This window comes from Phodopus roborovskii, unplaced genomic scaffold, assembly GCF_943737965.1.
Source record: "Phodopus roborovskii unplaced genomic scaffold, PHOROB, whole genome shotgun sequence".
Lineage (NCBI taxonomy): Eukaryota > Metazoa > Chordata > Mammalia > Rodentia > Cricetidae > Phodopus > Phodopus roborovskii.
The window spans coordinates 37826864-37850609 of NW_026126511.1; the positions used below are offsets into that span (position 1 = coordinate 37826864).

Sequence of the window (23746 nt, forward strand, 5' to 3'; positions counted from 1 at the left end):
AGCATTCCTAGAACCTGCTCTGTAGACCAGGCTGGCCTTGAACCCACTGAGATCTGCCTGCCTCTGCCTCCCGAGTGCTGGGATTAAAGTCATTCACCACCAACACCTGGCTCTTCTTCCTTTTTCAGCTCTCTTGATTCATCTATGTATTTTTTCCTCTTTATTATTTTATTTTTGCAACTTGATCCTACACACTTAGCAGACAGGTGACAGAAGTAATGTGAACTTGGACTTCATGGAGAAATGACACTTTCTGAAATAAAAGTGGTGGCCCGCTCTTTCAGACACAAGCTTATGGCTCTTGTCTCTGAAAATCAGTGGATGGCTGTGTCACGCAATGCATACTCCCTGCAGGGCCTTCAGAGGAGCCGTGTGGAGAGGTCTAGTGTTCACAGAGTGCTGTGGGCATTGACCCCACACGTGTTCTCGGATTTGCTCTGGTACTCTTGGACCCCAGTAGCATTGGTCCTGTGGGTTAGCCATTATGCTGTGAGTGGCTTCCTTGTTTTTCTTGTTTACTGTTTTTGTTTGTTTTGTTTTACCTTGTATTTTGTTTTTTGGTTTTTTTGTTTGCTTGTTTGTTTTGTTTTGTTTAACACCCATCAGGAGCATGGGTGGGTAGCTCAGTCAATGCAACCATGAAAGCCTGAATTTAATCCTTAATCCCAGAAAAAAGTGCCAGGTGTTGTGGTGCACACTTAGAAGCTCACCACTGGAGAGGAGGTGTTGGAAGATCCCTGGGAACATCTGGCTGGCAGGCCTGGCTTCCTCCGTGAGCAGCAGGGACAATGAGGCAGGGACAATGAGAAACACTCTCCCATAAGTCAAGATGGACAGTTTCTGAGGTGGACACCTGAGGTTGACCTCTGTCACACACACACACACACACACACAAACGTATGCACATGTACATACACATACACAGAATAAAAAAAAACTACTAATAAATATTTGGGGCACAGATATTTAAAGTAAACACAATTATTTTCTCCAGAAAACCTTTTGGCAGGTAGTTTCCCACATAAAACTTTGGGTCTACGTTGTAGCACATCCCTGAAGAGACTCCCCTCAAACACACTGCAAGAAACGCCATGGTCTCTACTCACTCTTGCCAACTCGACTTCTGTTGTTCCTTTCCCTCATTTCCAGTCCAACACACAGCCTAGAAGACAGAACGTAGGCACGCAGGCAAACATCTTCAGCTAGCTGATGGCAGACCAAGGTGTTGTGAATTTGTCTCAATGAGTTCTTGTCAATGAGGAGAAAGAAGCAAATTCAGAGTAGAGACCTGCTTAAATCTCCCGGTCAGAGCCGGGCTTTGGTGGTGCATGCCTTTGATACCAGCACTCAGGAGGCAGAGGCAGGAGTATCTCTGTGAGTTCTAGACCAGCTTGGTCTACTAGAGATAGTTCTAGAACAGGCTCCAAAGCCACAGAGAAACCCTGTCTCAAAAACAAAACACACACACACACACACACACACACACACATACACACACACAAACCAACAAACAAAAAATTCCCCTGTCAGGGCTTCTGAGCCCAGGGGACATTTCTGGAGTCAAATCCTGCATGGCTCCAAGCAGCATGGACAGCTCCTCTCCATAGCTGCTCTCTGCATCTGAGGACCAATGTGATTCTAAAGCATGTCAACTCAGCTTCCCTACAGCCTTCTAGCTATGCTTTCTAGTGCAGGCTCACAAGGGTCCCACCTCAATGTGCCTCCTCCTCAAGACCACATGCGACCTTCAAAATGATGGCTGCTAAGTATGCTGAAGAATGATCAATCAGATAGAAGCCCCTCCCCGACTCTGGAACTCAGTGGCTGCATCAATGTGGATGGGGAAAAAATACATCTGGTTTGATTCATCTTCGCTAGTGTCTCCTTAAGTAACATTCACCACAACCATGTCAGCTGTAGTCTCTGGAAGCCACGTAGCTATTTTCAGACCTGTTATAGTTGTGTCAAGGGGTTGAAAATGTCATTAACCCCATTACTGCTTCAAAATTATAGTCATTATTGAAAACTGCTCCTAGACCTTGTTATTTAGTATGTTAATAAACAGGGATTCCTAGAAGCATTGAGTCTTTATTTCTTAAAATGTTGTGCAAAATGTATTTCAGAAAGTTTTCTTTTTGGCCCTGGATACCTTGTTTTAACTTGAAAACTTTGAAGGAGGTACCTGAGTGTGCCTCAGTTAGAGTTTCTATTGCTGTGAAGAGACACCATGACCGCAGCAACTCTTATGAAGGAAAACCTTTAATTGGGGTGACTTACATTTCAGAGGTTTAGTCCATTACCATTACTTGGTGGCGTGCAGGCTGGAGAAGGAGCTGAGAGTCCTAGATCTTCACCTGTAGACAACAGGAAATGAACTGAGACACTTGGCCTGGCTTGAGCATAGGAGACAGTAAAGCCGGCCTCCCTACTGACACACTTCCTCCAACAAGGCCACGCCTCCTAATAATGCCTGTCCCTATGAGCTTATGGGGGCCAATTACATTCAAACTACCACAGTGGGTTTCACAGCCCCCAGGGATGGGGAGGTTCATGGCACTAAAAAGACGAAGAGCCTTAGCTAAGAAACACAAGTTTGGGGTTTCATGCATAAAGGATTTCTGCTTCAGATTGCCAAAAAAAAAAAAAAAAAGATTTAGCAATGGCCCTTGGCCCTTTGGATATTTTTGTTTCCCATTTCCAGTCATCCGTCCACCCATTCATTCAACCAACAAGCTGTCACAGGACACACCAAGGCATCGCATCCTATGACAGTCACTGACTGTCAACTGAGAGGAAGAGGCCCTCAGTTCTGAGAAATCAGGGAAAACTCAAAATGCAGCTGGCTGCTCATTGCTTTGAAACCATGGCCACTGTCTCCCTACGGTATACATTCTATCAGAATAATTAATGCTTTCCCCCTAGAGTCCTCATCATTCTGTGACTTCCAACACATTCTGTCAAAATCCTCCACCTTCGTACCCTGATGCCGGCCCCAGACAGGAGCCCCTTCCTCCCTCCTGGTCCCATACTCCTCCCTGAAGGGTTTTCCTCTGTCACTTTTAGTTTTCATTATTCACAGGACTCTGACTTGCCTCTGGGATCCTGAGCCTTCTGGGCTGTGTCGCGCCCACCCACCCCCCTCCTCCGCTCCTCCTCCACATCCCAGAACCTAGCTCATCCGCTCAGGGCCCTGTTTTCTCCATTTCTTAGCAAACAGCTCCTTCTCCATGGACAGATTTGCAGCTCCCTGGAGCAAAATGGTACTCTTCCTCCAAGATCTCTCCCTTGAGTTTCCCCCCACGTCTCCCACCCCATGGGGACATGATTTCAAGACCAGCTCTCTACTCGCCCAAGCCCTGCCCCCACAGGCCATTTCCTTCTTAAATCAACTCTCCCAAATCCGTCCTGGCTCCTGTGTCAAGCCCCACCCCCCTCCCGTGTGTCTGCTGCCCCATCCCATCCCCACCCCTGCCGCTGAAATGTTCTCTTCTCAGTTCTCAGTTCAAGTGGCCTTCTTTCAGAAGCTGTCCCTGATCCTCAACACCCAATACCCAGGCCCAAAAGACCCATCTCCCCTTCCTGTCCCATTGTCTTATGTAATCCACCCCGGCAGCTACCATGTCAGTAACCAGACACTGTTTAAAGGCAGGGATCAAGCTGTATCCATATTTGTGACCACCTACCTAAAAGGCTACCCTGAGCTAAAAGAAGACAGTGGAGGAATGAGCAATGAATGAATGAATGAATGAATGTCTCTCCCATCCTCAGTGCTTCTGTGTAATGGGTTACTGTTCAGGGCTGGCTTGACACTGTGATCATGTGATCATTCCTAAGTGACACCACACCTCTGAGGAATGGGTGGAGCTAGAGGCTGCTTGGTGGCTCACCTAATCACAGCCATGAGACCCTGTTGTGTGACTCTGTGGGTGGCCCTGTGTGCTGGCCCAGAAGAGCCTTCCAAACAAATCTCACTTTCTGTCCTAGGCACCCACCCAGCACCAGGCTCCATTTCCTCCACCCCGGCAACCGAGAGAGTTCCTGAATCTATGATGCCTTGGCTGATCCTGCCCCTCCTGCCCTTTGCCCACCCAGGTGCCAATCCTAGAGCTCAGTCTCCAGGCCATTAACTTTGGGAACAGTCAACTGTAAGTAGAAGCTCCAAGGACAACATCAAGGCGTAGGTTTGCCTTTGGAATCAAAAGCCACTGCTTTCCAATGAGAATCTGAAACCATGCCTGTCCTATGCTTTCTCCGGGTGCCTTCCCAGCATCCTAGCAGACCCCACCTCCCGACACACAGGGCCTGGCTCAGGAGGAGGCATGCTCATCTGAGCTCCTGCGTACCCATGTGCCCAAGCACCCACCCGCCTGTTCCTGCTAGCTCTGAGAAGCTGCCGGTTGTGGTTCCAGCATCTTCTCGTCCCTCCGACAGCTATTCATCAGTCTTTGTAGATGTGACTCATAAATGCTCAAAGTATCTTCTATCTTTCCATTTCCCCCACATCCCCTCTCTGTTTTTCTACTTCTTTGTCTTAGCTGTGTCCTTAGCATGCTGATTTCTGTTGTCTCCTCTCACCTTTGACCTCAACCTTTGACCTCATCACTTCATTGACCATGTCCCTCTCTTCAGTGAGGGTTTTGCTCTAATGTATCTAAACTCATCACTCAACATGCTACTCGACAACCTTTGAGGACACTTACTATTGATCTCTTATGCCAGCCACACACTTCCAGACTTTAGAGCTCTTCTGGCTTGCCTCTCGGACCCTTGAAATTTCTCTCTTAGTCCTGGTCCCTCCGTATGCCTTCTCAGCTCCAGGTTTCATCCCCAGTCATCTCCTCCTGGGCTATAGCTGTGAGCTCCAGAATATTCACTTGTCCCCCTAAATATTTGCTTGTTCACTGGGGATCCTGGAGTTTGCAAGCCACAGGTAGTCTAATTGAAACCAGTTCAGGGGTGGAGCCATATCCAGGGTGGAGATGGGGTTTCAGGGCCCACTGGTGACCGAGAGAACAGAATGAATCAGACTCACAGCTCAGTCCAGTTGTCTTTCAGTTGTATGTATTTGTAGGTCTACCTAAGGACGACTACTGAGATGGTCCAAGAGGAGGAGGAGGATGGAGAGGATGGGGGCATACAAAAGGGCAGGATTCTGGGTCATGGCTGAAGTTCATTTTCATAGGACCAAGCTGGGTCCCTGTGGCCAGTGCACACGAGGCCTCCCAAAGGCAGGAGAACAAAAGTACCGGAGCCAACAACAGGGGGTGTGGCACTTCTTTCCTAAATAAGCAGTAGGGCGAGGCATCCTCTCCTGACCTATGCCTCTTCCATCCTTTGCATGCCCACCTTACACAGTGCTAATGTGCCCCACACATGCCAGGGAATAGGTCCTGCATAGGCCACTGGGCTGGGATTAGGACTCAAAAGCACAGGTGTTTTGTTTTCTTTTCCTACATGGCACTCACAGCACCTTGGGGCCTCCCTAAGCATAGTGTGGTGTTGGTATTGTTGGTATTTAATTAGTATGTCAGTTTCATGAATGAATAAAAAAGTAGTGGCATCGTACATAGAAACATTTAATCCTCCTGCGATGGGTTTTGTCAAGTATCTATGTGGGATCGGGGAATTCCGAATTCCGTTTATGTTGTATAATCAACTGAGGCCACATCAGGCAGGGAAGGGGGTGTGGTTCAATCTGGGGCTTGATAATCTCCTGCAGATCTTCTGACTCTTGCATCTACTCATCTTCCCTTTTGGTTCCTTAGAGGACACGGTTCCATGTGCTCCCTCTGATCCAGGGATTTGATAGCCTTGTAAGAGCTCGGAGGCAGCATCCTGTATGTTGCTGTTTGCTGGAAGGGATGAAACTCCATGCTAGCGCCAAATTACTTCCACGTGACTTCTCTTTGGGGTAGAAACTAAGGGGATGGATAGGATGTCAGCTCTGGGATGGCCTCAGACCCCCCAGATAGGCACCACTTGGCAAATGCAGCTGCCTGTTTGGGGGAAGCGGGAAAATGGCTAAGAGCCCCAGATTTTGGTACAGGACAAATGGACAAATGTGCTTTGTGTCATCTATAGTATGTCCTTATAATGGACACAGTGGCAAGTGGCTTATCTCTTCTGTTGTGAAGAATGAAAGACACTGTCTTAAAAATGCTCAGCATACAGTAAGAGCACAATATATGTACTAAGAAATGGATCTCATTGTCCTGTTCTTGGAGGAGCCCATGGGTCTCAAGCTCAGCCATGTCAGATCTGTAAAGGCAAGTCTCAAACTCTACTCTGCTCATCTCCATCTGCCAAGCCAAATGCAGCAAAAATAAAATCCAATAGTCATGACAATAAGTTCTATGCGTTTCTACTGTTCTATGATTCAGCCACAAAATGTTAAGAATCAGCTACCAGGGCAGATGAGATGGCTCAGTGAGTAAAAACTGACCTTGTGGCCAAGCCTGGTGACCCGGATTATAACCCACAGTCCCACACAGCAGGAGAGAACCAACCCCCACATGGCATGCAACCCCACCTCAAATGAATCTCAAAACTGTGTATTTTTAATGAGAAAAGATTAGCTGTTACAATCTGGCTTTATAATACAATTCCAAATGCCTACCTGTACCAGGTATGGTCTGCATGAGTGGTATACTCCAATGGTGCATGGTGGAGGCTATCAGGGGGCCTAGGCATGAGGGGTGGGCTGTGGCAGCTGCATTGTCAGACCTGGCCCAAGGTGAACAGTACTCATGACTTGCAGCAGCTGGGAATTAGGCTCAAGACGTCAGCTTGGAATAATACCTTGTAACAGGATGAATGTCACTAAATAATAATCATAATCATATAAATAAAAACCCAAGTCCGAAAGCCACATCTGGCCAGTGGGCTTGAGATGACCCCCAAACCAACAGACTGATCTCTGATTGCAGCAGATGACCCGTCAGTAGTGTTTTTCAAAATGAATCACACCATCTTAGTCAGCCAATTTCTCATTGCATAATATTTTTCTAAACTATTAGAGAAATAATTCATCTTTACCACATAGGGAGGCAATTACTTAGATAGCTATGCCAAAGATTATTCTTCCCATGTGTTATTTTATAGTTTCTTCAAAGTCAAGTTCAAGATTCATCTTTCAAGGGTTGGGCACCGCAACTCAGTTGGTAGAGTGTTTGCCTGGGTTTGATCCTCAACATTGCATGAATTGGGTGTGGTGGCCTACAATGTCAACACTTAAGAGGTAGAGGCAGAGTGATCAGAAGTCCAAGGTCATCTTTATCTACTTAACAAGTTTGAGGCCAGTCTGGGTCTACATGAGACCTGGTCTGTCTGTCTGTCTCTCACTCTCACACACAGGCTTTTATGAACTGGGGGTGCGGGGGGGGGGAGGGGAAGGTGAGTCAGTAGGTAAAATGCCTATTGTGCAAGCACAAGGACCTGAGTTCAGATCCTAAGCACTTTTGTGACCTTAGAGCTGGGGAAGAGGAGACAGGTCTGGAGCTTTCTGGCCAGCAAGTAATTGGTAAGCTCCAAGCTCAATGAGGGATTTTCTGTTTCAAAATAAGGTGGGGAGTGACAGAGAGAGAAAAAGCAGTATTGGCCTCTGGCTTCCACATGTACACAAATGCACGAGTACTCACATGCACACCTGTACAGACATGCACACACAAATCATCCTTTAGATATATTCATGTAATTCTGCTATCAGGTTCTGACATGCTCAGTGTGCACTACATAACCCATTAATTCACAATATTTCTCTGTAATCGTTTCCCATGTTTCATGTTTACAGTTAACAATTTACTGCTAAAAACATATGTCTAAATTAACAACAGAAATGTGTGTCTTGCTCTATTATGACAGTGAGAAGTTTCAGTTGAGGCTATGCGGTGGGGATGGGGAACCCTGTTCCAGCATTCAGTGCCCCAGGCTCATAGGGCACTGCAGGGGAAAGATCGCCAAGGACTGTCCATGGGAAGATCCTATGACTCATGCCTGGAAAGAACAAGTCAGCACCTCCTCTCCCCTGATATCCTCCGTGGTGGCTGTGGGTACAATGTCTGCAAGAAGTTCTCACTGGAAGCAAGGAAACAAACGGTTGGCCCGAGTGGTCAGCAACCATGAGTCCTACAGAGTGGTGCAACATAGTTTAGGGTGTTTGTCAGCAGCACCTGTATGGTGGTTTAATGAGGATCAGGATAAACAAATAGGCTGAACAGATGTTTATTCAGGAAGAAATAACTTACAACCTAGACAGATGAACACCAGCGGGTTCCACCGGATGCTCTCCTCTCCGAGTCTAGCCAGCAAGAGAGGGCTCCTGGTCCCTCCTCAGACCTAGTTCCCCAGGTCACTTCCACCCCTGGTGCCACCCCCCAGTGGGCGTGGTCAGTGCCATCGAAGCAGACAAAGTGAATGTCTCACTACACACCTGACTTTGGGATACTCATCCACATTAGCTACCATGGCAGAAGATGACAAAATATTCAGTGGTGAAAGCATGCTTGCTTCTAGGGCCCAGCTTCCTGGTTCTAGACAGGATGGGGAAGGCATTCTACTTTGGCCACTCTGTCACCAGGACTGTAAGGGTTTCACCTCCACTGTCACTACATCTCCCATCTGCAGAAGGGGAAGAAAGCCAGTGAGCAGATCATGGAAAATGATTTTCTTCTGGGCCAACCTGGCAGATTTCAAACCCTTCAGCACTCACCTGTACCAAAATGACACCTAGCTCCAAGGAAGGTACAAGAAAGAAGACAATGGGACTTAAGGCACCAACCATCCCGGCTCAGTTTGCCTGGGACTTCCCAGTGTTTAGAACTGGGTGCTACTTTCTGGGAAGACCCTAGCAGCCCCGTATGGTCAGTCACCCCAAAAGCTGCCGTGCTGGCTCAGCTCCTTATAACAAAAGGCACTGAGCTCTTAGGAAGCAATGGAGATGATCTTCATTGAAATATGTGCTGTTCCTGGAATTCGGAGAATGTGATGGAACTCTGTAGCACATACATCTATGATGATCAAGGTCCTGGTCCCTGGGTCAGCTACAGAAGGTGGGGCTAGGGCCATCCTACCATGAGGCATAGCTACCAACCCCCTGGACTTTTTTTTCCTTTTTTTCAATTTGAGGAATGTCTTGTTTATATAGCATAGGATGATCTTAAACCCAGATCTTCTTGCTTCAGCTGGAATTACAGGCATGTACTTTCACACCATAAACAAGAACTCTTAAAGATCTCTCTCACACTCAAACACACTCGACTGGGGATTATAGTATCTCAAGGAAGTAGAAGATACTCATAGTATCTAAAGAAACTACCACAGTGTACAAGAACCTGTGCCCACAGTCTCCATCAGAAACGCTTTTCTGATGTGAGCTGAATGATCCTTATCTTACCAATGGGAAATGGGTCTGAGGAGTTCCTATCCCCTCCGAAGATCAAATAGCTGGTTTCCACGGTGCTCAGGGTCAGCTACTGTCTTTCTCCTACACAGCAGAGCAGGGACCTCATCACACAAGCTGTCCCTCAGTTCTGTTGGAGGGCAGGTACTTCTCCATTTTCAGACTATTTTATCTGAGAGAAAATTTCATTCTCTGCATGTTTCTACTCTTACTGCTGTTATTACTGTCTGAATGGATCTGAAATGGGCATCTGAATGCAGTCATATCACAAGGCCCAGCAGCTTCAACTACTTATTCAACACAGCCTAAGGGGAGTAGTGCCTGCACTGAAACTCATCTTTATTTTTTAATTATGGCTATAATGAACATTTCTTGAGCAAATTTAAACCTGATCCCGCCATGCTGTATTCATGACAAAATGAAAAAGTAAAATTTTGCTTTTAAAGTCTGCCAACACCAAAAGCACAGCTCCTGAATTCTGAACATTGCTAACGTGAAACCAGAAGCAGACATTCATTAAAGTCATGTGAAATCCCTTTTGCCCCTCCTTCATTGTGCTGTGGCCTGTCCTGCGGGTGACGTCATGAACACGCATCTCCCGTGGAACATGAAGTGTGATCCCATCAATTACATAGGAACCACAGGCCCAGAAGGCCTAGGTCAGATTTGGAAGCAAGTAGCAAAATGTCACCTTAACTATGGTTATAGCAGCCAATAAAGTATGTTGTGTATTTACAAAGGCGAGGAAAGGGCATGAAAGTACATCTTTTGATTATTATTTCACATATAATTATCAAGATACCCAATTATACTAGCAGAAATAACTTCTATATAACGAAACAAACATGGAGACTTCTTACATTAAAATATAAAAGATGAAATGCCCACTGTTTAGTCTCCTTTTTAATTAGTACCCAAGCATGCCTTTAAGTCAGTAGGACAGAGGCTTTCCCAAGCACCTGCCAGTTCCCAAATAGCTTTATAGCAATTGCCTACCAGCTTACAGCGAGTAGTCCACCCATTTACCCTTCCACCAAATAACCAGGGCCAAGCACTCTTATCAGTAAGCATGCTCCCCACCTCATCTCCACCCCCACCCCTACCCAGCTCTACATTAGAGTGAGGAATCCAGGCTTAGGCAAGCCTCAGAGATGTGGATACCCCAACTCCCATTGGTTCAAAGAGCTGCCGCTGAGCTCCCGGGGCAGACTATGGGGCTAAGCCTGGCCTGTTGTCTCCAAGACTCTGCTTACTTCTGCTTTAGGCTCCAATGTGTTTATTCTGAGTCATTTTACAAATCATCCAAGAGGGATTTAAGTACCTGGCCCTACCTGCCTCAATCCCAATACATCCATTCGACACCCAGGGTAGTATCTAAAGACAGAATTCCTCTCAGGGGTGTTCCCCTGTAGGAAGACTGGTCTCTGCTTCACGTACTGAGTTCCCACATCTACCTTTGCTCCTAACCAGGAACACACACAGGATCGGGCTTGTTCTCTCAGTTCAGGAACCAGATGGTTAAGTTCTACACAGAACTGAAGACACTACCTTTCATCAGTGCATGGGGTGAAGTGACTTATCAGAGTCACAAGAGAATGGAGGACAACCTCCTTCACTGCCTCTTGCTTTGGCCAAACAATGCAATTGGTGTAAGCTTTGGTGTGTTCTCACTCCTACAGTCAAACGGCTGGTGTTCCTACTCTTCCCAGCCCTTCTGGTCCCTTTCAGATTTTACTCAACTGCTGTAGCTTCATCAGGGACAGCCGTGGAAACAACGATGGCATTAACACTGTCACGTGGAAACGCTTGTTTATCAACGCTTTATATGCTTTATTGAAAGGTGACAAGGACAACAGTTAAATACAGTGATAACTGTGTAGAGAACATGCACAGAAACGTATGCACAGAACTACCGTACAGGTGATATGCAGAAACCCCTACTGGGAAATCAATTTCCTTAGTAACTGACCATTTCTCCAAGTATTCAACCAGCTCAACCGAGAAGACCGCATCGGCGAACAGGGCTTTACCTTGAGATTCAGCAGCTAGATTTCAGATTACACTAACTGTGCCAAATCCTTTAACATTTCTTCGGGTGTGGCATTTGTCATAAAACAGTTTTAAGGTAGGTCTCTCTCTATAGAGGACAGTCTACACTTTTTCAGACAGCCAATGTAACATCTAAATTTCAATCTGTACAACCTAAACAGTAGTTACGGTCCTCTATTGTACAAGTTCGTTACACTACATACACAAATATACAATAAGCAAAACAACCTTCATAATGAGATAGCCTAGGTCCCAAGCTACCTGTCACCGTTTTGTCACTAATAGCTTTGTGTCTGCGAAAAGAGGGACAGTAAGTACCACTGTGTTTCATAAACTTTGGTGACAGTTGTCAGTCTGTGAAATGACTGAACCCCCCCCGCCCCCATCCCTCATTGCAGTCTTGTTTTTGGCCTCTCAAGTTCCTTGAAGGGAAGGAGAGGAGAGCACAGATCCAGGAGCAGCCCACCTTCTGAGCCGCATGCAGGCAAGCTCCAGAGCTCGTGGAAGCAGGGTGGGTGGCTGGGAAGGGCTGAAAAGGCACACAGGTCCTCAGTATCAAACAAACCATTCCTCAGACATCTGCCAAGCTGCACAGGGCACATCCATGCTCATTCTCTGATTAACCTTTAATTCATTCAACTAGTACATTTCTTCAAGCCAAAAGCATATGAGTGCTTAATACTGGGGGGAAAAGCGAGAATGGCATGTGTGAGTCTCACGTCTCTTTTGTAGACGGCAATGAAATGGGTGACTGTGGAGGTGGTCTCTCGCTAGCTCATCTCTTCGGCCTGTTCAGTTCAGACAGCAGCAGCCAGTTCTGTGGGGGCATAGCAGGCTATGCGGTTGATCCTGAGCCCTGGGATGCTGGCTGTGCAGGGGGTTGTGTGGTCCCCTGTGGCTGCGTGGTGGCCGGAGGGGAGCCAGTCTGCAGCTGGGCCTGAAACTGGGCGAGCTGCTCCGGACTGGCCAGTGTCTTCAACAGATTGTTCTCCTGCTCCAGCTGGGAGTTTTTCTCTATTAGTTCTTTGATCTGTTCCTTCAGAACCTCCACTTCCTCTCTAACTGCATACATCAAATGGCTTTTCACCAGATCCTGAAAGGAAGAGGGAAAGACAAGGTTTAGCTTACTATGTCCTGGACTCTGGCTTTCTGAAGGCCTTTCTTAGCTCTCCCTAACCAATTACATATTCTGCCTCCAAAGAGCATCAAGGCACATTGTGGAAATCTGCGCATAATCACAACCGCACAATACTTTAAGTTTAATGTATAAGTGATCAAGCTTTCCAAAAGTCTCTAGACTTTCTCTGCAGACATTAGCCAAGGATGCCTACAGTGCAGTTTCCAATTCAAGATGGCAAATCGCACCGGGGCTCTGTTCCGGCCCTGTGTTCCCATCCAGGCCGGAGGCCCGGCGGCCGCTTCCCCGCCCCCAGGCCCTCCCAGTATAGGGAGCGCCTCCTCCCTCCCTCGGCACCGGCTGCAGCCAGTTCCTACAGAACGCGTTGCCGCATTTTCTTCCCTCCACCTCTACTCCCCCCTCCACCCCCAGCGATTAAGCTGACATCACAGAAACCTGGGCAGACGTCGTAGCCAATGAGAGCTCGAGTTATTTATAGCTCTGAATTAAAGGTTCAGAGTTTGCCTAGCAACAGTGGGCAGAGAATCCCGTGAGAAGAGCCACAGGCGCTGCTCCAATAACAAAGAACGACCAAGGCGGAAATAAAAAATAGGAGAAATCCAGGAGCAGGCCGAGAAAGCAAAACTTTTCTCCCATTCTCCTCCTTTGTGCGGCTGCAGCACTGTGGGAGAGGTTCTGGTATGATCTAGAGACCCCTTCGCTAGCTCCTCTTGGCGGGGACTCTCTCCCTCTCTCCCAGCTCCCCAGTAAAATCTCAGGGTGCCTAGTAAAGGCACAATGCTGAAGGTGCTCCCAAGGCGAGCAACCGGCAAGCTGAGCTGCTGTCTCCTTATCCCGACACTAAGTGAAATGGGTTCAGGGCAGAGGCCTTTTTCCCTCCAGGTTACATGGCTCGTCTCCATGCTGGCTGGAGACAGCCAGCTAGCACTGGCATTCCTGACTGACTGTATTCTGTTGAGGAGTAACCAGCACAATCTGGATTTAGCTAAGGGATGCACTGGTTCTTCCAAGACATCTCGGGGTTTGTGCGGTGCCCACGCTGAGTACAAGAAATTTTTTAATCAGTACATACCATAGCTTGCTCGATTTTGTTGTCGATAGCTACCACACTTGCACCAGAGCTGGAAGAGAGGATTAAAAAAAAAAAAGAGAGAGAGATCATCATCATGGAATTGATCTTCAACATTCGGAATAAAGATAGATTTCTGAATTCAAATGGCGTTACTAGCATCATATTTCGAGTATTCTTTAACGCTACAAAATGCATCGTACTCCAGAAAATACTAGCCACTATCGAATATCCAGGCATTTCCCTATTTTAGGGAGCCACAAAGGGCTAAATTACATAATGAGAGAAAGCCTGTTCTCGAGCCAGATCTGTGACCATTTCAAAAAGCAGCCTCTATGTCACAGTAACCCTCAGCATGGACAAAGGAATTCGAATGGCTATCCTGTACCTGCATTCCCGCAAGTCAATTTACTCTTGAGTCAATTTAAAACCAACTATCCCGGCTGACATTTACCTATTGTCAAGTCTCACAGAAGCGTTTTCAGTTCCCAGCAAAGACGACAAGAAAGAAATTGAAAAATGTCTCAGTTGGTAAACTCCTAGATCCATCGCCACTGGTCTACACCATTGGGATTTCATGCAATTGCAGCCAAAAACACCCTCGTGGAAAAAAAAAAAAAGAGAGAGAGAGCGAGCGGGAGGGAGCAGCCGCAGCCTGGTTCAAACTAGAGAAAGCCTCCTAGCTGTCTGCAGCCCGGGGCGTGAGAACGGCAAAGCAGCACTGGCTAGATTGACCCGGTGTGTGCTGCGGCGACTCGCTGCGACCCGGCAGCCGGCTCCACTCCTCTAGAGGAGGCCGCCCGGCCCCAGCGCCACATATAGGCGGCGAGGCGCCGCGCCGATTGGCCGCGCCATAAGCCCGCCCCGCGCGCTCCCGGGCTGCGGTCCCTCCCGGTGCCCGCGGCGGGGGTGGGGTGGGGGTGGGGGAGAGCTGGGCGCCGCCTCCTCCGAGGGCCGCATCAGGGTCCCCGAAAGGGCCCGGTGCCCGCATGCTTACGTCTAAAGGAGTCAGACCCGTCTCCAGAGCCGCCAGTCCCCGAGGCGCTGAACCCTGCAAGCTTGCTATTTGCAAGCAGACCCGGCCGAGCTACTGGGCATGCCCAGTCCCACCACTAAGGCTCAGAAACGCCAGCGTCTCGATTTCAATTATTGGGTTCTTACAAGAAGCAGCGACGGGAGGCTTTAGAGGCTATGTTATGTGCAAAGATAATAACCCTGATGTAGGAATTCTTTTCTTTAATGCTAATGAGTTCAAAGGAATATTACATTTGCCTGTTTGGTGGGAGATAGCCTCACGTAAAATTTATTACTTACGTGTAAAAAGCAATACTGCATTTTTTCTTTGCTAGGCAAATAAAGGGTCAAAGGAATCTACAAGATGAAATGCAGGGAACCTTCCCCAAATGTTTCCAGAGTTGTAAGCCTTAAAAATCACATCACCCTAACTACACCAGTAATTATGCCTTCTTCCATTTATAGCTAGAAGAGTCAATCTACAGGTCCAATCCCGAACAGAATCTATTTTCAGCTAGTCCCTAAGGCAAAGGGTTTTCAAAGTGAGATGGCAATTCCGCCAAGACTTAATACTTAGTTTTCTTACATCAGAGGGATTAAATACTGTCAAGGACGTTTTCCAAAAAGCATACAATTCCTTATATGTAGCCTTTGCTCATTTGCAGTGTGTCTAGAACCAGTAAAAATGTAGAGAGAATCTGATGGTGGTTAAAAATAGTTCAGCAGTCAAGAGATACTGCAGGCTCACAGCAAGCAGGTTAACGCTCCCAAATCAGGATCATCAGATAAGGGGCAAAATTACCTCCAATAATTTAAATATCTGTGAAGATGTATGAACGAAGGGCATAATTTAACATAACAAATAAGTTTGATTATTACATGTTATATACTGTTTGCAGTTGTTTGAGGAAATTTTACCCTCTACAATACTGCCCTCCAGTGGCAGAGAGCTATAAAAACAAACAAAAAATTACCAAGTGCTTGGAACCGCTCTAATCCATAGGCAAATGTATTAATCACACATAATTCCAAAATAAAAATTGACTATGAAACATAAACACATTACACTCAACATGCAGCATGAACCCCTTCTTTTTCAAGTCTTCTCCCTCAAGGAACATCCTTTCCTAAAACTGCAGTCAATTTGAACTCTCAGAAACCATCTTAAGGCAATTAAATACCAAATATATTGAATACAACCCAAGAAGAGGTTCTCTGTCTAGGTTTCCTGTTAGGCTTTGCTTCTGAATGTTAGTATACCTGTAGTTTATAATGTGAGTTGTCTGAAGGTACCAGTTTTCGTCAAAGAAAACACAGTAAGTGAAGCTGAACAGTCATAATAACCCATAAAATAAGCATGTCCCCATGTCCATGAACGCTAAGCAGGGTTATTATTAGTCCTTTACAGTTGCTGTACTTAGAAAATTAAAGTTATAACTATCAGTCTGTAACCATTTAAATATGTCAACTGAACACCAACTCCAGAGGAAAGGGTCAGTGTTATGGAGAGACACACCTTAAATGTAAAGGAAGATAAAGCAGAAGCAAAACCCTCTAAGGCCACATAAAGACATGAAGATTCCCAGCTGGAATTGAAAAGGATCACAGGGCCTTATTTATTCATGTTGTCCTTGAACAGAAATAAAAGAACTAAATTGTTCTGTTTTCTATCATTTTAACTGAACAAATGCCCACTGTATTAGCAACAGAAGCAGATATGAACAGCCAGCCTGTCTAATCCACATTACCTACTTCAGGGTATTTGGTTCTCTAGTACTTTCCATTTTAAATAACTGGCAAGAAGCCTCTGTGTGTGTGTGTGTGTGTGTGTGTGTGTGTGTGTGTGTGTGTGTGTGTGTGCGTGCGTGCATGCGCGTGATTGTATACTTATGGAAACCAAAGAATAGGTTTGAACCAAAGAATAGGAAAAAAAAAATCATGTCTTTTATCTCTCATACAAATGTGCTAGATTCCCTTAAAACTGGATTTTTTATGAGAGGAATATATAACTTGAAAACGAAGGCAAAGGAAATAGAGGAAATCTTCATAAACTAAAACTGTTGGATCAGAATGTCTAAGAATTTCCCTTGAAAGTTCTGTTTACCAGACAAGTATCTGTGAGTCTATCTAGTGCCATGCCTGAGATCACCAGAGGCCTGCTGAGACTGTACAAAGGAAATGCAACAGTCCTTCAGGAGAGACTCCCAAAGCCATGGGCCATACAAGTCAGCTTCAGAGAGCTCCTCAAGTTCAGGAAAAGGCACAAACATTTGAAATGGGTTATTGCGGTCTGCATATGAGTCTCTGCATGGATTCCAGCTCAGTGACATCTGGCTGTTGGAATCAGACATGGGGAATGATCAAGAGGATCACAGGCAGGGCCTCTGAGGGTCTAAGGTGATGGCACTTAGCCAACACTGGCTGATGCAGGGATCCAATGATCTCGAACAACCTCTTTCACCATCTAGGGACTGCCAAGGAAGCAGGCAAGGTATGCACCCTGTAACCTGACCACACTGCTCTTGTCTAGGGACCACTGGCCACCTCATTTTCCCAGGTTCCTAGAGACCAGAAGTAGAATGACAAGTTTAAAAGAACCACAGATTTCCTAGCCAAAGATGTGATAAACACAGAGACAGAGCAGAAAGGGGAAGAGAGACAAAAATACTCCTTAGCCATCAAAATAAAACCCTATCATGGCTATAACGTGGATGGAACCACAGAATTTAACTTAAAGAGTTTGGCAGTCAAAGACAAACACCACACAGCCTCACATCTAGAGTAGAGGGCACAACAGCAGTTACTAAGATGAGGGGTTTTGGGTGAAATGCAGGGATGGATGCTGGTCCAAAGCTAAAAGCCTCAGAATAGGTTGAGAGATCTGTCGACTAGCACAGTAGCACCAGTTAATGAGGACAGCACCCCTTAAGAAGCTAAGAGTGGTGGCTGATGAGTGGTCTCATCACAAAACTCAAAGCGTGCGAAGCAATGCATTTGTTAGCGCGCTGTATTAAACTAGCTCACTTTATTTAGATGAATATAGAAATGCATGCAATTCAAAGCGGTATTTACAATAAATAGAAACACATTAAAAATGGACAGATAAACAGCGAGTAATGCTTTAGTGACAGTTCCTCGGCACACTGTCAGAACAAGGCACAGTGTCACCAAAAGATGAAAACGCTGAATTCAAACTCCCTTTGGTTAAGAGTGACGTCTTCCCAGACACAGAACAAAAGTAAGAGAGAATGAAACGAGAATGGTTCTGAAAAGCCAACATGCAAACAGGGTGCGCTCTGAGATGCTGGCCAGGGCAGGAAGGCATTGCCAGAGAACTGTCTAAGAACAGGCCCAAAACTTGAAAATTACAAATCTCCAAATGAAATGATCAAATTCCTGAAATGGTAAAAAACAAATCAAAGCCCACGATCACAAAACTCAAGACAACCAGGATGGAGGGGCAAATCCAAGAGCTGGGATAGAAAGGGCAAGTTACCAACAGAAAGAAGTATTAGGAAAAATGGTGTTTACAGCTGCCAGAAGACCGTGGGACAAAGGTCTCTGCAGTTCTGAGAGAAGCAGCTTCATTGTTTGAGGTTTTCACTGGGCCAACTTATCTCTCTAGTGCAAAGTTAGAATAACATTTTTTAGATACTTTATACAATAAGATGGAAACCAAAATCAAGAAAAATGGTGGGCAGGGGACATCACAGACAGATAGAGAGAGAGTCAGACCCTGGGAAAGGGGACCAACGGACCAGAAGGCTGTGACCTCAGAAGAGGCTGCCTGGCATGCCCACGGAGCAGCTGCTTGGTGCCTGGGTGGCCTGATGGCAGACGGGGACTGAAGGAGCAGGAAAGTGGGGACGCTAAACCAGGTCTGCAGGGGCTGGGCAGCTGCTGCTAGCTAGGTATGCCAGCTTACAGGGAATCAGTCTACAAACCCAAAGGTAGCTCTAAACACCTCCCCCAATCGACATGGCCAGTATTACAGAGATCAAAACACAAACACATCCATTACATTTATTGAGGTGGTAGAAAGAATATATGTAGTGTTTGAGTAGCTTAGGAGAGCTAAATTACAACTATATTTATCAGAACTTGCTCATATTAATGCTCAAAACTGAAAAAATAATGTCACAGAGAAATACGGAGGTAAAGAAAAGAAAAACACTAAAAATAGCTGCACCTGAGAAACAGTTATGGGGGGGAGGGGAAACGCTAATTGTTTTTACATTCATGCTATCATTGTTTGGGCTTAGGTTAAAATCTTCTAAAGTAACACAGGCATACTGACTACCTACCAGCAAGCATCTATAAAAACTACCAGATTTGAGACAGCCATTACTGAAGAGCAGAGCAAGAGGAAGAAACCAGAGGCCTTGACTGGTGAGGTCAATGGACACCTGAGTAAAAAAATCCAAGTCTAGAGCAACAAATGGTTAGAGGATACTGCCAAAACCGGGGGGGGGGGGGGGTAGGGGTGTGTGTGTGTGTGTCTGTCTGCCTGCCTCTGTGTGTGTGTGTGTGTCTGTCTGTCTGCTTGTGTGTGTGTCTCTCTCTCTTTCTCTCTCTCTCTGTGTTTATGCTGCCAGTTTTTATGTGTGTCTGTGTGTGCCTGTCTCTGGGTGCTGTCTGCCTGTGTGTGTGTCTATGAGTGTCTGTGTATGCCTGTCTCTCTGTGTGAGTATGGGTGCGTGCGTGCGTGCGTGCGTGCGTGTGTGTGTGTGTGTGTGTGTGTGTGTGTGTGTGTGTGTTGGTCATTAGTCTAGACTGAGCTGTGCTTTGTTCCTATGGAAAACTACTCTCCATCATCAGTTCCCATGCCCAGCACTTAATAAAAAGTAGCAGATATACAAACAGAAGACAGGACTGGCAATACAAAAAAAAAAAAAAAAATCACCTAAATGACTACATGTAACAAAGATGATAGAACTTGTAGACATAGATATTAAAAGACAGCTAACTGTGCTTTATATGTTCAAAGGGTAGGCAAAGGAATTAGCATATAAAGACAGATGCAAAAACACAATGAAAACTCAGATTAAAATGAAAATGACAGCATTTGAGAAGATACTCCTAGATGGGATGAGAGCACAGCTCTGATGTTAGAAGTGTTCATGTACATGAACAACAGACACTATTCAAAATGGATCACAGGGGAAAGGCTAAGGATAAAAAGGTGGGGGGGGAGGTGTGTGTGGGGATAATTTCAGTAACGGATCCCTAGAAAACAGGTCAAGAAGGACAACTATAGGAAATCCCGAGACTCACAACACCAACCCTAATAATCCACACAAACCCCAAGGCAAGAAACCCTGCCCACAGCCAGAGTGAGTGCTAAATCCAGTCGAAAGAGAAAACCTTAGAAACGGCCACGGAGAGCAACTCTGTCATACACAGAGCCAGTAGTTTCCAGCTGGCCTTCTGCTTGGAAGCAGACAGGAGAAAAGTTCCAGCAACACACTATGGTTATGAAGGGGAAAAGTCAGAAATGGACCAATATATAATGGCAAATTGATTTTTCACACGAATGCAAGAATTCCATGAAGAAACGGTAGCTTTTCAAAAACTGCTCCTGTGGTCCTAGGCCAATTGGATGAAGTCAAAATTAAAGAGCAGAAAAAGAAACAAAGCCAACCAAACAAAAAGCCACCTCAAACCATTCCTCGCATATATGAAACATTAACCACAAACAGATCATAAAGTAAATATAAAATCCTGAACTAGAAAACCTAGGAGAAATCATTCATTCCTTAGGTCAGTTAGCAAACACTTCTTAGACATGACCCTAAAACCACAATCAGAAAGGGTAAAGAAGGTGACAACTGGGCTGCCACTGGAATGCAGTTTGTTCTCTGAAGTCAGTGACACAAGAGTATCGCAAGCAACTTCAAGGTAACGGTGCTAGGAACTCAGAACTCAACAGCCAATGAAAGACGTGGGCAGACACCAAAGATAAATATATTTATAAAAAGCAGATAAACAAATGGGAAACACTAAGCACCAGTCACTACAAAAATGCAAACCGAAACCACGAGGTACCATCATACAATGCACCTTTTAGTGTGGTTAAAATATAACTTTACTGCCTCTGACCCGCAAACACCAGTGCTGACAGTCAGTCGGGGCAGCGACCACCACCTACTGGCACAACTGTGTAGACACATACTTCCATCAAGGCCAGTAATCCCAGCTCAAATTACGAAATCAAATCTGTATGTGGATATTCAGAGGGGTTTATCATAAGCACCATACACACCACTGAAAGATAACCATGTCCCAGCTAATATAATGGGGTTCTACCACTCCGCAGTAAAGAGAAATGAACTACTTACTTCTAACGGCATGAACAAATCTCAAATATAACACACTAAGAGGAAGACGCCAGGTGCAAAAGGCCGCAAAGCACACGGTCCCATTTATATGACATCCTAGAGAAGGGAAACAGTAGGCACAGAGGACAATTAGCCCAGGAAGAGAAGGTGCAAGCCTCCACTCCACTCAGAGGAGGCCTGCCATGGCAGCTCCCTTCTAAGTCTCTAAGCAGAACGATTCAAATAGTTAATCTTTTCTTCATCTTCATGAGACTCATCATTTCAAAGCCAAATTTCTTCATAAATACCACTTCTGCTAAATGGTGGTAGATTATGAAAATCAGGACCCACAGACGAAAATGGCACCCTGGATTTAGAAGCTAAATGACATTCTGTAAGGCACATCTGAAGTGAAAATTGTCCTGATTATGGTTCTATTTCAAGAGTTTCATGCATATCTCCTATCAAAAAATAAACAGTATTTCCTTTTAACTTTTACACAGTCGTGGAAACAGGTGATCGGAGCTCCTCTTACACCTTAAAGATAGCTGCCTGATCAATCTCACGTTTCTCGATAGATTCCTGAGGGCAACAGCAGGAACCAGCAGAGACGGGGTGCTGGGGACCGATCAGCCCATTTTCCTATGCACACAGAATCAGCAAGGGCCTTATAGTCCGTCCCTTGGTGACCTTAACAACGCTCCGCTGAAAGGTTTATTCACAGAGATACACTAGAGGGTGGCACACAGCCCCTCAATATCTACTGTAGTACGGTTTACTAGAGAAGGCAACACTGTGCTACCCCCCTGCGTTCAGTGAACGCTTCTGCTTTGAAGAAGGACACACATCTGTACAAAGGACACATGTCTGTACGATGGCCTATCTGGATACTAGTTGTGGAGTTTCCTCTAACTCTATGAAGTAGTCAGAATTTTAGAGATGATGTCTTTACCGATCACTTTGATTGTCTTTTTCTGTAGGTTTAGAAATGGGAGGCTAAAGATATGATGTGTCTACGACTTACCCATGCACAGACACGGCCTCTCAGTATAGAAGTATAGATCAGAAATTCCAGAATCCAGCACAGAGATCTAAAACAACAGATTCGAGAGCTGGGATGTAAGAGGTCAAGAGGTGAAAGACCACCGTCCAACTCAGTAGAACTTAGTGGTCATTTAAACCCTCCCTCTTTACATGTGAGGGAAGCAACCTCGAGAATGGGAATTCACACCACTGCCCAAACATGGCACCAGAGCCTACAGTCTGCCGCAGCGTGTCTAGTCTGAGTGGAGACTGACCCTTCCAGCCCTCCTGCCAGGGTGCATGACAGGCTAATCACACACTTGTGGGCCCAGACGCAGCAAGATCTGCAGTCTCTCCGGGCACTGACCAAAGTCCTGGTAGAGCAAGGCTCACCATGGCTGCAGTCTGGCACATACAGTATAGACATGCCCAAGAAAGATGTCAGTGGTGACGTCACAGGCCCTACAAGTTCTTCCTAGAGCCTTGAGGAGCCGTGAGAAGGGACTGAGGGAGTTCAAGTGGACCGAGGGAAAGACACTTGGTAAATAAGGCAGGCAGGCTATGTCTCTAAGGCATGCAGCCAGGAGTAAAGAATGGCTAGCAGAATGTCCCAGTGATAAGGCTTGTGGTATCCCCCGTACTCTCAAGGCCCCTTACACATTGTCTGTGTGCGAGTCTGACCTCGTTATATTCTTCATTAGTCACAACTCAGTAAGGGAAAGGGGCAATAGGACAAAGGGAACAGAGAACTGAGTGGGTCCTGGCCAATGAAGGAGGAGATGTAGATCATGTTCAACACTTAAACTCTCTGCCAGTGCTGGCAGAGTGACTCAGCAGTAAAGGCCCGTGCCCCAGACAATGTAAGCCTGGCAGTGAGTTCAACACCCCCAGACCCACGTGAGGACGAAAGGAGAGAAGGATTCCACAAAGTTGTCCTGACTTCTACACATGCACTGTGCATGTGCGGCCCTCACTCACATACCACACACACACACACACACACACACACACACACACACACACATCCACGTTAATTATTATTTCTTTAAGGAGCAATATAATCCATTTTGGCTAGAAGGATACAAACTAGAATTTTTAGAAGTTCTCTTTGGGCATTCATTCATTCATTCATTCATTCATTTATTCTTATTTACTGAGACTGAAAGGCCAGGAACTAAAGTTATAAAGATGAATGGGTCAGAGCCCTAGCTTTCAGTGAAGAGCGGGAGGGTACGCCATCTGATATAACAGGTTATACATCTAGGATGATGGTTCCGAGGGAGAAGTTAAGGAGTGTTTCTGAGAGTAGAAGATCCCCTCTGGACCTTGAAAAACAAGGTTTTTACATTGGGGGGGGGCACACATTTGTGAAAAGGGAATGGGGAATGGTCAGACAAACGCCTGGGTCAGGAGGCAGCCACACCAACACGCCAAGCCTCCCTGCCATTCAGGAGCTGAGCGGCTGCGCAGTAGCAAGATGGAGGTTGCGGTGGGAGGTGTAAGGAGAAGTATAATCGGGGAAAAGGGTTGAAACACGCAGCAGCCTGGCAGGCTGCGGGGAGACAGAGCTTCCTGGCAGCGGGGAATGCAATGGCATGTGCATTTTAGTAAGGTCACTGACCACGTACAAGACCCCAGGAGAGGAGGTAGGGAAGGAAGAGGGAGACCACAAGGGAAGGGAGATATGTAGGTGGCAGCTGGCGGCAAGTAAGGCAGGCAGGATGACCCTAGGCTTTCCA

The 23746-nt window shown here is 46.1% G+C and overlaps 1 protein-coding gene across 1 annotated transcript; it reads right to left on the minus strand.

Annotated features, from left to right (window-relative positions):
* Positions 1–11203: 11203 nt before the first annotated feature.
* On the minus strand, positions 11204–14401 carry LOC127230170 (TSC22 domain family protein 1). The gene is made up of 3 exons (XM_051195360.1): positions 14108–14401; positions 13657–13705; positions 11204–12539 (listed from the first exon to the last, which is right to left on the minus strand). Exons 1-3 carry the CDS (start codon positions 14230–14232, stop codon positions 12282–12284), a joined length of 432 nt encoding a protein of 143 aa, XP_051051317.1. The 5' UTR covers positions 14233–14401; the 3' UTR covers positions 11204–12281.
* Between the last annotated feature and the right edge of the window lie 9345 nt (positions 14402–23746).

Bases quoted from the DNA above. Each gene is read 5' to 3' on its own strand.
- LOC127230170 (XM_051195360.1), bottom strand. From the start codon at position 14,232: ATGAAATCCCAATGGTGTAGACCAGTGGCGATGGATCTAGGAGTTTAC. The intron at 13,706-14,107 runs GTAAATGTCAGC...CCTCTCTTCCAG, and splicing joins TCTGTGAGACTTGACAATAG to CTCTGGTGCAAGTGTGGTAG. The intron at 12,540-13,656 runs GTATGTACTGAT...TCTTCCTTTCAG, and splicing joins ACAAAATCGAGCAAGCTATG to GATCTGGTGAAAAGCCATTT.